General features: G+C 33.2%; 2 protein-coding genes across 4 annotated transcripts; both read right to left on the bottom strand.

The window, feature by feature from the left end:
• Window positions 1–721: 721 nt before the first annotated feature.
• Window positions 722–5,486, bottom strand: LOC139856148 (secretory carrier-associated membrane protein 1-like). The gene is made up of 13 exons (XM_071845396.1): window positions 5,307–5,486; window positions 4,205–4,255; window positions 3,668–3,775; window positions 3,520–3,582; window positions 3,163–3,196; window positions 2,953–3,075; window positions 2,776–2,838; window positions 2,597–2,690; window positions 1,971–2,016; window positions 1,820–1,887; window positions 1,364–1,412; window positions 1,167–1,232; window positions 722–1,052 (listed from the first exon to the last, which is right to left on the bottom strand). Exons 1-13 carry the CDS (start codon window positions 5,376–5,378, stop codon window positions 966–968), a joined length of 924 nt encoding a protein of 307 aa, XP_071701497.1. The 5' UTR covers window positions 5,379–5,486; the 3' UTR covers window positions 722–965.
• A 1,301-nt stretch (window positions 5,487–6,787) lies between these two features.
• LOC139855914 (protein STRUBBELIG-RECEPTOR FAMILY 3-like) lies at window positions 6,788–14,183 on the bottom strand. Of its 3 annotated transcripts, XM_071845154.1 has the most exons (17): window positions 14,030–14,183; window positions 13,584–13,765; window positions 12,625–12,760; window positions 12,474–12,545; window positions 12,229–12,294; window positions 11,973–12,044; window positions 11,530–11,601; window positions 11,366–11,437; window positions 10,867–10,932; window positions 10,558–10,623; window positions 9,812–10,230; window positions 8,914–9,377; window positions 8,290–8,561; window positions 8,054–8,192; window positions 7,812–7,948; window positions 7,540–7,696; window positions 6,788–7,228 (listed from the first exon to the last, which is right to left on the bottom strand). In XM_071845154.1, the coding sequence occupies exons 2-17, from the start codon at window positions 13,678–13,680 to the stop codon at window positions 7,133–7,135; spliced, it is 2,403 nt and encodes an 800-aa protein (XP_071701255.1). In that variant the 5' UTR covers window positions 13,681–13,765; window positions 14,030–14,183; the 3' UTR covers window positions 6,788–7,132. The 3 variants fall into 3 exon arrangements, with proteins under 3 accessions (XP_071701255.1, XP_071701256.1, XP_071701257.1); XM_071845155.1 differs by lacking the exon at window positions 10,867–10,932; XM_071845156.1 differs by lacking the exons at window positions 13,584–13,765; window positions 14,030–14,183 and having other exon boundaries at window positions 11,973–12,033; window positions 12,625–12,692.
• Window positions 14,184–14,590: the final 407 nt, after the last annotated feature.

Raw genomic sequence — 14,590 nt, 5'->3', positions numbered from 1 at the left:
GCGATTTTCCGGCATCAGTGGATCATTTATTTCAACGACTCTCATCATTTACACGTAACACACACGTTCGGGCGGAAACCCGAACCCGGTCGACGGTACCCGGAAACACATCCATTCTACGATGGTCACTACAGCTATCGTATTATCACGCATAAAACACTTGTATATAGCATATAGTTATTAATTTTTGAAAAGGCGGTTATCTGATTGTACAATTGTTTTATGTGTTAACGATGACGGTTCAAGGAATGTCTTAGAAAAATCAAAAATAAAAATAAAAAATATAATATGAAGAAACAATGAACAATATACAGTTTCCCTTGCTTCCTGCAAGTTTGTATAACTAACCATTGTTATGATTACCAACGTAAACTATATTACAATTATTATATACTTTATTAATCTAATCTATTATTTTATTATTATATATTATATTATTAGGAGAAATTGTCATAGAGGTTATATAAGATCCAAAATTAATCAATAAAGTCACATTTTCTATCGTTCAAAGAAACCTATATCCGATGGCAAGCATACACGTCGGTTTACTGACTCGTATGTAGAATAGTAGCAATGTGGCATTGCAAGAAATGCATGGAAGAGAATGCTCCCTGCAGACGATCATAACTTATGTTCTAAGATAAGTAACAAGGCTTACGGATTACGATCACCCTTGTAACAAGCTACTAGAAATATATGATATGCAAACTGTAAAATTAGTATTACAACTGTTGTATCTGAGTACGGATATCAGCTTGTTTGACGTTTTAAACAAAATCAAAATAGTGTTACTCATTTTCCTATGAGTTGAAATATACTGAAGTTACAATCAGAAAAGTATTTCATTCAATAATTGTCCAACTGTTGGACAAACTACCGGTTTTTGTAAAAAGAATAAAAAAAAAGTACCCGCTTTCTTTCTGTACCCATATTAGAACCCTCTTCGACAAGTGCTGTTACCCATGTCAGAATGCTGACATCATCGTGGATTTTGCGGCCTCGCGCCTCATCTCAGCAGCTTTACCACTGCCCCGGAAATACATGTAAACTTGCTGCACATTCAGAATACTTATGATGTGAAAAATAATCAAATACCATTTAAAAAAAAAACTTAATTTAATTAAGAAACACATTAAGAACAAAAATAATATCTGAATCTCAAGGACCTGAATGACCCAAATGCTCATCAGTGATTCAAGAGTAAAAAATGCAAATCCAATAAAGTAGAAGCTCTGCGAGTTAAGTAAAAACAAAAGACATATCAAACAGAATTTGTAACCATTATTAATGGAGAGCGGTAAAAAAAGAAAGTTGAAGAATCTCAAAGATTGAGACATGATGACGATAAATTATTAAGACTTACCCCGACGAAAGCATTAGAAGATACCACATCAATTGCAGGCAAAATTCCACTGTAATGTATTACCACAAAACACGAAAAACCTTTCATAATCGTAATGAAGCTACAACAATCAAGATGGTTTAGATACCAATCCATTCAACCTCTTGTCAGTCTAATTGGGTTTATGCTATCTATAATGAGTTGAACATGTTAAACCAGCTTAAAAGGAAACATGTCAAATGGGTACAGGTCAAACGGGTCGAAAGTCATCTTCTAGAGTATATTTAATTGTGCATAAAAACCTCTTAGGTCATCTTTCAAAAATTTAATTAATTGATAAAGGAAGTTTTGTAATCATATTTGACACGCTAATTACATAGAGTGATAAAAAAAAATTGAACAAAAATTGTTCCTGTCCAACTTATTAGAACAAAAAATTTGATTATTTGAAATCAATTGGTATAAGGTAAAACTTACGTGAGAGATTTTCCCTTGAAGATAATAGGAGGCGCGACAGAAGCAAATACACAAAAGGCAATGTGGAACTGCATTAAGAAGATATTCAACGTGTTACACCAACAAAACCATCTGTAGACCTGCAAAGCGTTGTTTCGAAAAAGGAGCTTACCATGTAAGCCAAGAAAAACCATCCAAACTTCAGAGCGCTATCAGTTCTGTAAAAAGAAAGGCATCACAAATTATTCATATATCAACAAAAGCACTCCACCAGAAAATAAACTCATATATGCCATTATGTTGAACTGGTATATGCTTATTAGTTTATCTTAAACATTGCACTTAGTGTGTAAATGGGTGGATTAAGGTTAGTTGCATCTTGCTCAGGTAAAAGAAAAAAACAGCTACAAAAAGGGAACATGTTAAATGGGTCAGGAAAGAAATCCAGAGTAATTTTGAGTCCTAAAACTTCATTAATCGTTTGGGGATCAACATGAGTACACAATCAGACCCAACCAGTTTCACGAATACTTATATTTAACCTTTGAACCATTATCCAAACAGCTCATTTTGGCGCTTCTAACTAATTTACATCTATGCACATTATTATTAGTCATAATACAGAGTTCCGAATATTGTGAATCCACGATATCGGTTTATACAGTCTATGATTGCAAATTCTTTTACAGGAATACGCTACAAAACAACTTTATTTTCCAACTTTTATGATCTTAAAAACCCTTTTGAAGAATCAGACTATGTTCTTAGTCAAAGATTGCATTTACTAGAGGTTCATACCTCATAGCACGATACAAAGGACGATACCACATGACATAAGCCCCTGGGACTCCAGATATCAGATAGATTACAGCAAGAAACCAAATTGTTGGACCTGTAACAAAAAGACAAACATTTTTACACTGAAACTTGATACTAAAACATGGCCAAAATTGAATTTTTAGAATTAATAAACCAACCTTCCCCTTTTATCCAAGCAGTGGTCACTGCCACAAGATTCCATAAAAGGCACACCACAATACCTGCAAAGCATTGCAAACTCATTGAAAAATCTCATAATACATTCAAACATATAACGCTTTATCTTAAACAAACGTTTCATAAATTACTTGACGAAAAATCTCGCATTTACATACCTAGAAAGGTTGTGAATGCAACATACTGTATGTTCTGCAGATGAACAGGAATTTCATTTGTGATGTCATGATGAATAATTGGGAAAAAAGGTGGCCAATTTTTATCCTCTAATACAATTCCAGCTGCAAAACGAGCATGTTGTTCAGACACTTAATTGTGCATGCTACCATATATAGATACAAAAAAAGCTCTTATAGAAAGCACATTACACCGAGCAATAGCATCCTCCTTCCTCTTTAATTCCTGCTTGGACATGAAAGTTTACGTAAACACTGATTACATACTAACAGAAGATAGAACATCCATACTAAACGTATATATTACTTTAGCTTAAACTTGTTGGCACACAAAAATATAACTAGAATTTTTTTGGTGCCAAACTATTTTTATATATTTCACCTGACCCAAATAAGACATGAACCGAAGCACATGATTTAATATGAGAACAAGAGTCAAATATTTGCAAGGTATTACACCTAAATATTTGCAACATGTATGGCTTTTAACAAGCTTAGCACACACACACACACACACACACACACCCACTCTTAATTTGAATCTCCAACCTGTTCCCTCCTTTTAAGTTCAGCCTCCTTAGCTTTTAGTTCCTTCTCTTTGTTCCTAAAATCCTACACCCAAAACAAATATAAAAATCAATATTCAATATAGTTAACAAATCCATGTGCAATAACCAATTAGAATGTTGATTCTTACTTGGGCAGAGTCTAGAGGGATATCGATTGTTGCACCACGATCATAGCCAGCACGCTCAGGTGGAAGTGGTGATAGTCTTGAAGTTGCAGGAGGAACACTTCCATGAGCCTGATAATTCAGTTGTTGTCAGTATAAATTACAATTGCAAAACATTTAATGCAAAACCCAATAATTCCTTGGGTATATAATATTGCACAATAAGGTACACAACTTGATCAAATTTTCATTCAGATACTCAAATTTGTTTTAATCAAGTGTTTTTACCACAAAATTGATATTTGTTTCACCTTCTAAAGCATCGGAGACAAACAATAAAATGAAAAATAAAAAGTTTTTTGGACGGTCCTGGGACTACAATTTTCGCTTTTTTTTTAACTTCAAAGTGTTTATTCATTTAACCTTTTTGAAGCATCACAACGAAAGATCTCTCCTTTTAACACTATAAAATTACCGTTAATTTTCAAATTGAAAATGTTGTCCTTATTTTAGTGGAAAAATGTTTTTTGTGCCAAAATAAAAATGAACAAGGAATCTTACTGGCATATAAAATGCACCTCCACCATGACCGCTCCCTTTAGTAGCTTGATTCTGGAAGAATCATACAAACAGAAAAATACATACTTTTCAAAATTCAATGAGGTTAATTAACAAAGCAATATAGTGTAGTCAAACTTACAACATATATATAAGTAATGACCATATGACTAAACTAGACACCCAATATGCACAATTTTCACTCTGATTATTAAAGTTCTGCTAATATTACCTAGGATATTGCACAAAATAAGATTAAAATGAACGCGCGAAACATGTGCAGATAGTATGAAGGGAAAGTATCATCCGGATTGGCCAAAAGAGAAGTAAATACAAAAATAGGGCTCATATAAGTAAATCTGAAAACTACAAATCTAAAATGTTAACACGCGTAAACTAATTTCATTCCAAAAAGTAGAACACACCGGCAACACCATAATTATAAATCTGGAAACACGCACATTACTAGATCTAACTTTAGGTGAAGTTACCTTCAACATGTGGTAATCTTATTTCAGTTTTACTAATGGTACACTAAGTCACACTGGTAAACCAAGACTCTTCAATGTCATCCTGTTCACAATCTTTTTCATCCAATTTTCAAAAAACATTGTTTTTTAAATCTAGTCAATTGCTCTAACAGCAACCTAGTTCTAACCAAATACATTACCAACCATATGTATCTGTGTTCTTGTTGGAAGGTTAACATTATAATATAGTCTCGCAACCGCAAGCAGTCGGTTACATGATGCCTTATTTTAATTGTATAATAATTAAAAAAATTCAGTACCTAAATGAGAAATCCTGTTAACTTGGATACTTTTTTAGTACAATAAATAAATCAGAGGAGTTAGCATTGACAAGTTGTTTTTCACTATTTAATCATACATAAACAACAACGGCAGGGACTAAATTAGGGTTTCGGATGCTACATTTGTAATCAAAAACGAAAATCAAACATAAAATCAACAGTTCACTCAATCAAATCATTCCACAGATCATATCTCCTAAAAACAGCATTCCACATATCAAATCAAACAGATCTGAATCAAATCAAATCAAATAAACAAAAGATTAGAACAATAACTGAATTAGGAATTTTTACCGCAAATGGATTAACTTCTTCTTCGTGTTCTTCTTCTTCTTCAAATGGATTATGATCGTAACGACTAGCCATCTGTAAGTTAATCGGTAAGTCAAGTTAGTTAGATGTAATGATGAATGTGTGGGACACACAGATCTAGGGATTTTAACGGAGAACTGAAATATCGATCTCTGTGTGTATACTTTTTATATATATAACGGATAATGTAACAACAGTAAAAGCTTTTGGCGGGTGAAGAATTATGAGGTAAGGGTAACAATGGATACGGTTTTTATGTTAGGGTTTTTGATTAAATAAAATTAATTACATGGTAAGCATACAATAAAAAATTGTTTTATGTTAAATTATCAATATCAATTTTGACGGATATATTATTAGTTATATTTGTACGTTACAATTACTTAATGCACGTGGATATATCAATTTTGATAGTGAATTTGCTGCCGGTGTTTTAGTTTCCTGGCCCCGGGCTTGTGGGTGCGAGGTATGTGGTGTTTTTCGACATTTTTCGGCCGACCTTTTTAAGTCGCGGTTACTGTTGGTTCTCTGTTTGGTTGTTTTCTGATCGAACCTGTTGGTGATTCTCTTGCCTCGTGGAACTCTCTTGGATAGTCGCCAGACTTTTTTATCCGGTAACTTTTTTGGCAGGCTGCGGTGGAGGATGACGGTTTTATTCGTATGTTATTTGTTTTGGTTGGTCTTTTGCGGTGGTGATCGGTGTTCTCCCAGTCACCATCGTTTGTTGTTAGTTTAGTTAGTGGTGTCTTAGTGCGATCGGTATTTTTAAGTCCATATGTTATAGTCTTTGCTTGCTTTTATTTCCTAGTAGTGTTAGCGAGTTTTCACCAAGTTGGTGAGGTCGTTAGTTTAGGTGGTTTAGTTTTGTAAGGCTCGTATTGGATTTCACTGTATCGGTTGTACTTGTTAATTTTCGAATCCGTTATTAATATTATCGTTATTAAAAAATAAAAAATTGTGAAAATATCAAACAATACTCATTATTGATAGTTGATTATAAATGCATGCTATTTTAAAATTTTTATATCTATACATAACTTTAAAGTTACTTTTAAAAAACTTAAAACTCGCATAAATAATTTATAATCGATGGTGATAAACTGATAATTATTCCCCTTGAACTTCATAAAGAAAAATCATATTTTAGAAAATAAGAAAAATTTGGAGTTCTTTATTCCGTAACGTCAAGTACACGAATTGTCGTTGAAGGTCAACTTTAAGCGAGCATTTTGCATGAATCAATACTGATGTCCTTTCAAAATAGGAACAGAGGACGATACTTTCATTGATCTCAGATAGGGAAAAAGGAAGGGGTTGGCTTAAAATTTAAGCAATTAAATTGATAACTAGGGAGCACTTTGTTTTCTTGAACAATGTACTAACTTGTTAAACAATTGTTAATTTTTTTTATTTAAACATTCTAATTTTGCAGATAATGATTCAAAAAGACAAGCACAACAAAATGTAATATGAATAATCACATGCAATACAATGTCCAACACATAAATAATGGAAGTTAGACATTTACCAATCTTAGTTTATGAACTGGGACAACCAGACCGGACTACATAATTAAATTTTAAATCTTGAAACAAGATAATCATCAAATTTGGCTTGTCCTATAGACAATTCCCTTTGTACAAGAGCAAATTATGTTAGCCCTAGCCATGTGCATTCAAAATTTAAAACTTTATTTCCACATGATTTAGAACCTTTGCACCTTTGACTTTGACCACCATTGACTTGGCACTAGAAACTATCCTAGTTCCTAGTATAATCTATAATCAATAAATCAATCAATCCCCAGATCAATTATTATTATTATTATTAGAAGACTCTCTTCTTATCATTTGTATCAAATCCTGCACCACTTCCGACATTGGTGGCCTAAACTCCGGCTCCGCCTGCAATGAATACCAAATTTCACCTGGTTAGTGTAATAATGACCCTAGTGCAATAATGATTCCGAGCAAACTGGGCGGGTTGGTTGACGGGTCGAAACGGGTTTGGATTAAATATGTCATTTATAAACAACTTATTAAATATGATTACAAAAACTATAATTTCAGAATAGTAAGCACACTATGTATGACTATTCAGTTTCAGTTAAATATTTACTCGTATAACTTAACACTTGTACTCTGTTATTAATAAGACGTAATAAATCAACATAACCATAGGTAAATGGGTTGAAATTGCCACCTATAAATCATACCTGAACACAGCGGGATATAATATCTGCAAAATTTGATAATGATTTGACAGGGTATTCTCCATTGAGAGAAGGATCAACCATCCTCGATAACGCGTTGATATCGTGAAGTTGCGGTATCGCCCATCTCACCAACAACTGCTCCCCTCGATGTCGCTTACTACAAAAATTTTAAATTGTAACTAAATTATATTAACAAAAAAAAAAAAAAAAGAGCCATGCAATAATAAATGTCAATTTAATTTTAATGATTGTATTCATATTAAATTGGTTACCTGTCATAAGACATCCGGCCTGTTAGGAGTTCTAACATCACCACCCCAAAACTGTACACATCGCTCATAGACGTATATATTCCCGACTCAAATTCCGGGGCGCCATAACCAAAGGCCGATAACAGGTGTCCTGATAACTGTATGTTGATAAATATAATATTATTATTGTCACGTCAAGTAAATTGTAGCCACAAGAAGTAGAGGTAAAGAATTTTATTTAACATGAATTTTCATTAATTTACCTGACTTACTGACCCTCTGGATATTAAAGGGGCCAAACCACAATCGGAAACACGCACAGAGAGATCCTCGTCAAGAAGAACATTCACAGACTTAAAGTTTCTGTGAATAATGGGCGGCTCACAGAACTCGTGTAAATATCTAAACCAGGATTAAAGAACAAAAATACATTAGATCCTAAATACACACATAAGAATATATACATATATATACATATACTGATACTATTTTGACTTACTCTAAGGCTCGTGCAACTCCAAGGGCCATTCGAATGCGTGCTTTCCATGTCAGTTTCTTTTTGTAGTCATCATCAGAGTGCAGTGCATCTTGAAGGGTCCCACCACTACAGTACTCATAAATTAATAGTCTTTGACCATGTTCCGAGCAGTAACCCATTAGTTCAACGACGTTAGCATGCCGAATTTTATCAAGATTATTAACAAGCTCGATGAACTCTTCCTCCTTTTGTTGACTAATCACCTTTTTATCTAACTTCTTGATAGCAAGCAACTGCACAAACAATCAAACATCGAGTATGTAAGATTCCCTACTTTAGACAATATGCACAAAAAAGTCAAACGGGCCGAAATTCATAGCGTAAATTAACTCGTAAAACATCCTAAATTAATAATTGAAAAACTGAAATGATATATTTTGTAATCTATTTGACCCTAAACCTCTTTAAGCATTCTGGTATAACTGAAAACCAAATTGATTTTTGGAACAGAGTGTACCGGGTCAACCCAACCAGTTTGGTTTTGACCCAAACAAGTTATGACCCATTTTGAGTGATTACACAACCCAACCATTTTCCACTTCTAATTCTAATGTACCGCTTGAAAAGTTGAAAACTTTCTTGTACCTTTCCATTAGGAAGTTGTGCCCTGTACACACTCCCAAGCATACCTCCACCAATAAGATTATCTTGTGAAAAACTGTTTGTGAACTCCTGAAGAGATGCAATCGTGTAAGACCTAACAGATGTTTTAGGCATATGTGGTTTGGCTGCTTCAACAGGAACAATAGGCTCTACAATAACTTTTTCATACGGAAGATGAATTGGTTGTGATGTCGATACTGGCGGTGGCGGTGGCGGTGGTGACGGCGGAGGTGGCGGTGGTCGCATTGAATCTATATCGAATCTGGTCATGTCAATCTCCAGACTATCCTGTTTCGAAATGGCAGCCAGTCTTTTCACATTCAAGTCTTGATTCGTTTGAGGCTTAAGACTCGGACCTGGCGGTATTCGAGGCGGTGGTGGTGGCGGCGGTGAAAAGATTTGTTTTTTTTCCTCCTTTGGCATGGCAATTGGTGCCACCTTTGGAACTGCTCGAAGAATAACATTCAATGACTATTAAAAGATCTGTATGAAAGTTTGTTATCATTTATGTTGTTGACCTACTTATGAATTGAGGTGGCAATTTTGACCAATTTACTTATGATCGAGTCATTTCAGGGTTTTTTCCATCGCAAACTGGTCAAACGGGTAAAGTTTTAAAAAAAAAAAAAAAAAAAAAAATCTAGCAAAATGAAATTCGAGTTATGTTTATAATTTGTAAACATATTTAAACACGGGATAAATATTTGAAATGAATAAATTATGCTAAGAAAGTGTATTGAGTCAACCCAATGCATACCAAAAAGTCACCTATATTGACTAAATATCCAACCCGCTCCCATTTTGCCACCTCTAACATATTATATATTATATATCGATAAAATAACACTGACAAAGAAAGGAAAAAAAAACATTAGAATACCTTTATCAAGTTGATTATTTGGTTCAGGAAACGGAGCATTTTCTATAAGATTTTCTCTATAATTTGTATACGGAGCTATCTCCTGCCTCTTGGGTATCAAACCTGGTAGTCGTTTTCTTTTGAAGCATTTTGGGGTAAATAGTAGACACACTAATGCCACAACTATAAAACCAAACACAGATGCAATTGACACCCAAACTTTCTTTTTGGGGGTCCAAGATTTATTTGTGGTTGAAGAGTTCGACGATGATGGACCACTAGCTTGTGTCGGTACTTGTTTACCGGGTGATTGTTTTCCGGGCGTTTGTTTCGGTGACGGGAAAAACGGTGTTCCAGAACTTGTAGGTGTCGATGTCGTTGGAGACCCAGGTGGCGCTAATGGAGCTGCACTACTTGTATTGAATAAATTTCCCTCATTTCTGAAAAAGAAAAGATTAACATAAAATAAAAAAAAAAATGTAAAGAAAATATATAATGTCAAATTGGTCAAGTAAATATTTTTCATAAATAATCTAATCAAAAAATAAAGAAAATAAGTGAGTTGAGGATTTATGCATTAAAATATGTACTTTCGGTGATTTTCAACGTGTTTGACGTGTTTCTGTAAAGCTAAGTTTTGTTAATGAATAGAGATAAAAGTATAACCAGAATTGACCCATTTACAAGTAAATGGGTCAAAATCAAGCTTAGATACTACTGTATACAGGTGAGTCCAAATCTATGATTTAAGAATAATAATAATGCACCTGAAATTGGGAATGGTTAGTAACTTGTCAGGTATAGGTCCAACGAATAGGTTATTCGCTACATTCCTGCAAGGAGTAAATAAATAAGTTGGTCAAAGGTAAAGTTTACAGTTGCATACTTGTAAAAAGATACCCTTTAGTAATTGAAAAACAGGTACCAATTATTATCGTTACTGTTTCGAATAAATAACATATAAATTTCAGACTTTACATGAAATTTTGCCAGAAAGGAGAAATTAAGACAATCCTAAAATAATAATCGTAAATTTATTTTTACTGAAATTTAGCCAAGGTTATCGAAAAGCTTACAGGTCCACTAATGGAAGATCTTGTAGAACATCTAGAGTCCCAGAGAGTTGATTGTTCTGTAAATGGCTGCACATGGACATGTTATCGGGTCATATTTTTACCTCAAACGGGTCAAATTGGTTTGAAATCACCAAAAGTAATTGTGTACATATAACCTCCTAGAGAGATTATTAATAAACGGATTCAGGCTATTGAGGAAAGGGAGTATTTTTACTCAGATGTACGCGGCATATTTAGGTTATCCCGTGATCGTTTACGACCCTTTTCGCTAGCCACCCCAATATATGCTTCTAGTGAGGTTAGATACTGAGAGATTATTATTAATGATAAAATATTATTTTGGTCATTTAGTTAACGCATAACTCATGCACAGACAAAAGATAGACAAATAAGTGTTAGCGGGTTCAACTCAACCCGACTTGACCCGTTTTGCCCGCGAAAAACTTTGGCATGTTTTAACCCAAACCCTTTGACCCTTCCATTTTGCCACATTACTCACAAGGTCTTTAGAGAAGACAAACTTCCTAAGGATGAAGGTAGTTCGCCACTTAAATTGTTATTGTATATATCCCTGCGAAGGCAAAATAAATTAAAATAATATCAGCGCAGTAAACTAAAAATAAATAAATAAAAAGACTGATTATGTAAAGGGACGAATCCTACAGATTGACCAAAGCAGTAAGGCCTTGAAAGGAATCTGGTATTTCTCCGGACAAATTGTTATCGTTTAGAGACCTGAAAACAGAAAAAAATAAAATATTGACGGTTGAAAACATATATTGGATAAAACTAGAGACAAAAGATGGTCGGGTTGGATGATGGATCAAAATGGGTTCAGGTCGAAACCCATTTTTCGTATAGATCAAAACTGGTCAGGTTAGGTTGATCCAACATATCTTTTGTCCAAATAACTCTAGATTTGTTATAAATTATTAAGTACATCAAGTATAATTCTCAAAAATATACTATTTCGATGAGAGTTCATTGCTTTAAAAAACTTACTACAACTTTAATTTACCCAGTTGACACATTAGAGGTGAAATATAACTAGAATTGACCCATTCAGATGTAAACAGGTCGATATTTCCACCATCAGATAAACTTACAAGGCTGATAGTTGTGTTAAAGATGATAGGCTATCTGGTATGCTTCCACTGAAGTTGTTATCTGCAAGAAAACTGCAATGATAAAGATTATCATATGTTGACTGTTTGTTCCCATCAGAAAGAAAAAATAAAAATAAAAAAAGATTAAAGATCCAAGCTAATTAACAACACATACAGTCAGCATGTGATATTAATAAATAAAAGAATTGATAAAAATAATTCAAATTCTGCTCTTAAGAATAAAAGGGAAACTTACATATTTGTGACGGTAATAGGGAGTTTAGCTGGAATGCTACCCCCAATGGCATTATTGCTCAAATCTCTACAAACAAGTAAGCAAAGTTATTAGTAAAACTACAAAAAGTCTCGATAAAACACTCATAGACATACTTACAAAAAAAAAATAATAATAATAATAATAAAAGTTGTCTACGCAAAAGTGTAACTCCCAAACACAAGGTACATTATAAGTTACCAAATGACCCATAACCAACCACTTACATGCTCTGGAGTGAAGAAAATGCTCCTAAAGTATCACCCAATTCTCCACCCAAATTAGCACCATGAACAATTCTAGCAAAATTATATAAAAAGTCATTAGCCAACAAACTCATAAAACTTTTATAAAATATATAGAGAAAGATTTGCTTACATGGATATGATGTTTGTATTAGTAACATCACACGTAACACCTTGCCAACCCTCGGCACACGGGTCTCCGGCACTAGCCGTCCATCCGGGAAGAGGAGGGGATTTCAGTGCAGCATATAAATTGTTAATCGCACTAACTGTACAAGCAAAGATAGCAACATAGACAATAATAAACATCAATCATTGAATTTAAATGAAAAGTTCCTAACTTTGGGTCATCTTTAACTATGGAGGTTCTATTTCATACTAACTACAACAAAACATATAATCAAATGAGGTTATATAATGATGTACATAATTATATTACTTTTATGTATTTATTTTAATGAAAAACGAAAAAAAAAAAATTAATGAAATCAAACAACAAAAGCACATACAAACACACAACACAAACATCACGGTTCATCAAATCTGAAAGGGACATTCTAGACAAAGAACAAAAGAAAGGGAAACATATATAAAATTTTCTAAAGCTTGAGAAAAGTAATACTCGGTATGAACGCGAGTGCTCGACCAATGAGATTTCATAATCACTGGAAAGTGTTACTTTCACACAGCAGGGACAAAGATTTAATTTAATTATACAATGACTATGAAAGATGTCCCCTGTTCAAAGTTTTTAGTCTTGTAATAACTACTTAATAAGGTCTTCACATCCTAATATAAAATTTAATCCTAACTAATTACTAAGTAAAATTATTCTTATAAGCTATACAAGATTATTCTTGAAAGTTAAGCAATTTCGAAGTTCTTTCTTGAAAGAAAAAAAAAAGAATGCTTAAAAAACTAAACATGAAATTCAATAAATAATTAAGTCAAAAGAAAGCACTCCAGTTCATAAGCAATAGATCTAGTTCCTTCTCTCTCTTACAAAAAACACACAGATACCTCATCTTTTTTTCTGTAAAGTTAAAAGGCCAAAAAAAAAAAAAATAGTACTTTATTTACAAGAAGACTTACCATCTGCAGGATTAGTAGCAAGAGTAACTGGACCCAGAAAAATCAGTATAAACCCTAAAAACAAATATAAGTAAATTATAGATCTCTTAACACCCATAGATCCAAGAACTACAATTTCTTCCAATTATAATATCTATATCTCCGCATAGCCAGCTAACCAAATACGAAATACCCAATTCAACCTGCAACGAATTTAACAAAAATCAATTAACTTTAAGACAAGAATCTTGAAGTTGAGCTTGATTGTAATCCAAATGTTAATCTTATTATAAGGAAATAATAGCATTGGATATTGGATAATGAAATAAAACGGAATGGTTAATGTTCATGTGGGGATTGTTTAGATTTGGTTTCTTTGAGGCATTTAATCGAACACATGGTGGGTGTTACAAAGATTAAAACTTTATTATGGAATATAAATGGAAAGAATATAAAAGAGAGATCACCTTGATGAAGAGGTGATGATGAAGAAGAAGAAAAAGGTAAGAAAATGTTGAAAAGTTGCAGAGTGATGACAGACAGAAAACAAATAAAAGATAAAATTCTTTCTCTTTCTACTTTCTCTCTCTGGAAAGAAATTGTATGGAACCTCTCAGTGACTGTGTGTGTGCAAATGTATGTGTGTGGAAGTCATACATACATATCAGCTAAAATGAAATTTAAAAGAAGTTTAATTCAAGAAAAGTGTAAATACAGTACCCCCACGCGCGGATAATGTGGCGCGTGTAATTCTTGTATTTTATTTACAGTATTTATTTGGTACCTACTCTGTAAATAATTTAAATAAATATAAATATCTTATCTTATGTTTGAACTTGCAAATTTTATCTTTTTTTGCTCTTTACATAGAAAATTTCTCATAAAAGCAATGTTAGTTGAACTTGTTATAGATATTATTATTATATATAAAATATAATGGAGAACTCCGTTTGTGCTTTTTTTTTTTTTTTTTTGTTACATGTGAAGGAATAAATTTATCTGATTAGTAATTAAATTTTAATAATGAT

This window comes from Rutidosis leptorrhynchoides, chromosome 6, assembly GCF_046630445.1.
Source record: "Rutidosis leptorrhynchoides isolate AG116_Rl617_1_P2 chromosome 6, CSIRO_AGI_Rlap_v1, whole genome shotgun sequence".
NCBI classification, from domain to species: Eukaryota; Viridiplantae; Streptophyta; class Magnoliopsida; order Asterales; family Asteraceae; genus Rutidosis; species Rutidosis leptorrhynchoides.
The sequence above is the reverse complement of the archived record's forward strand: the minus strand, read 5'-3'. Positions and strand labels throughout refer to the sequence as shown.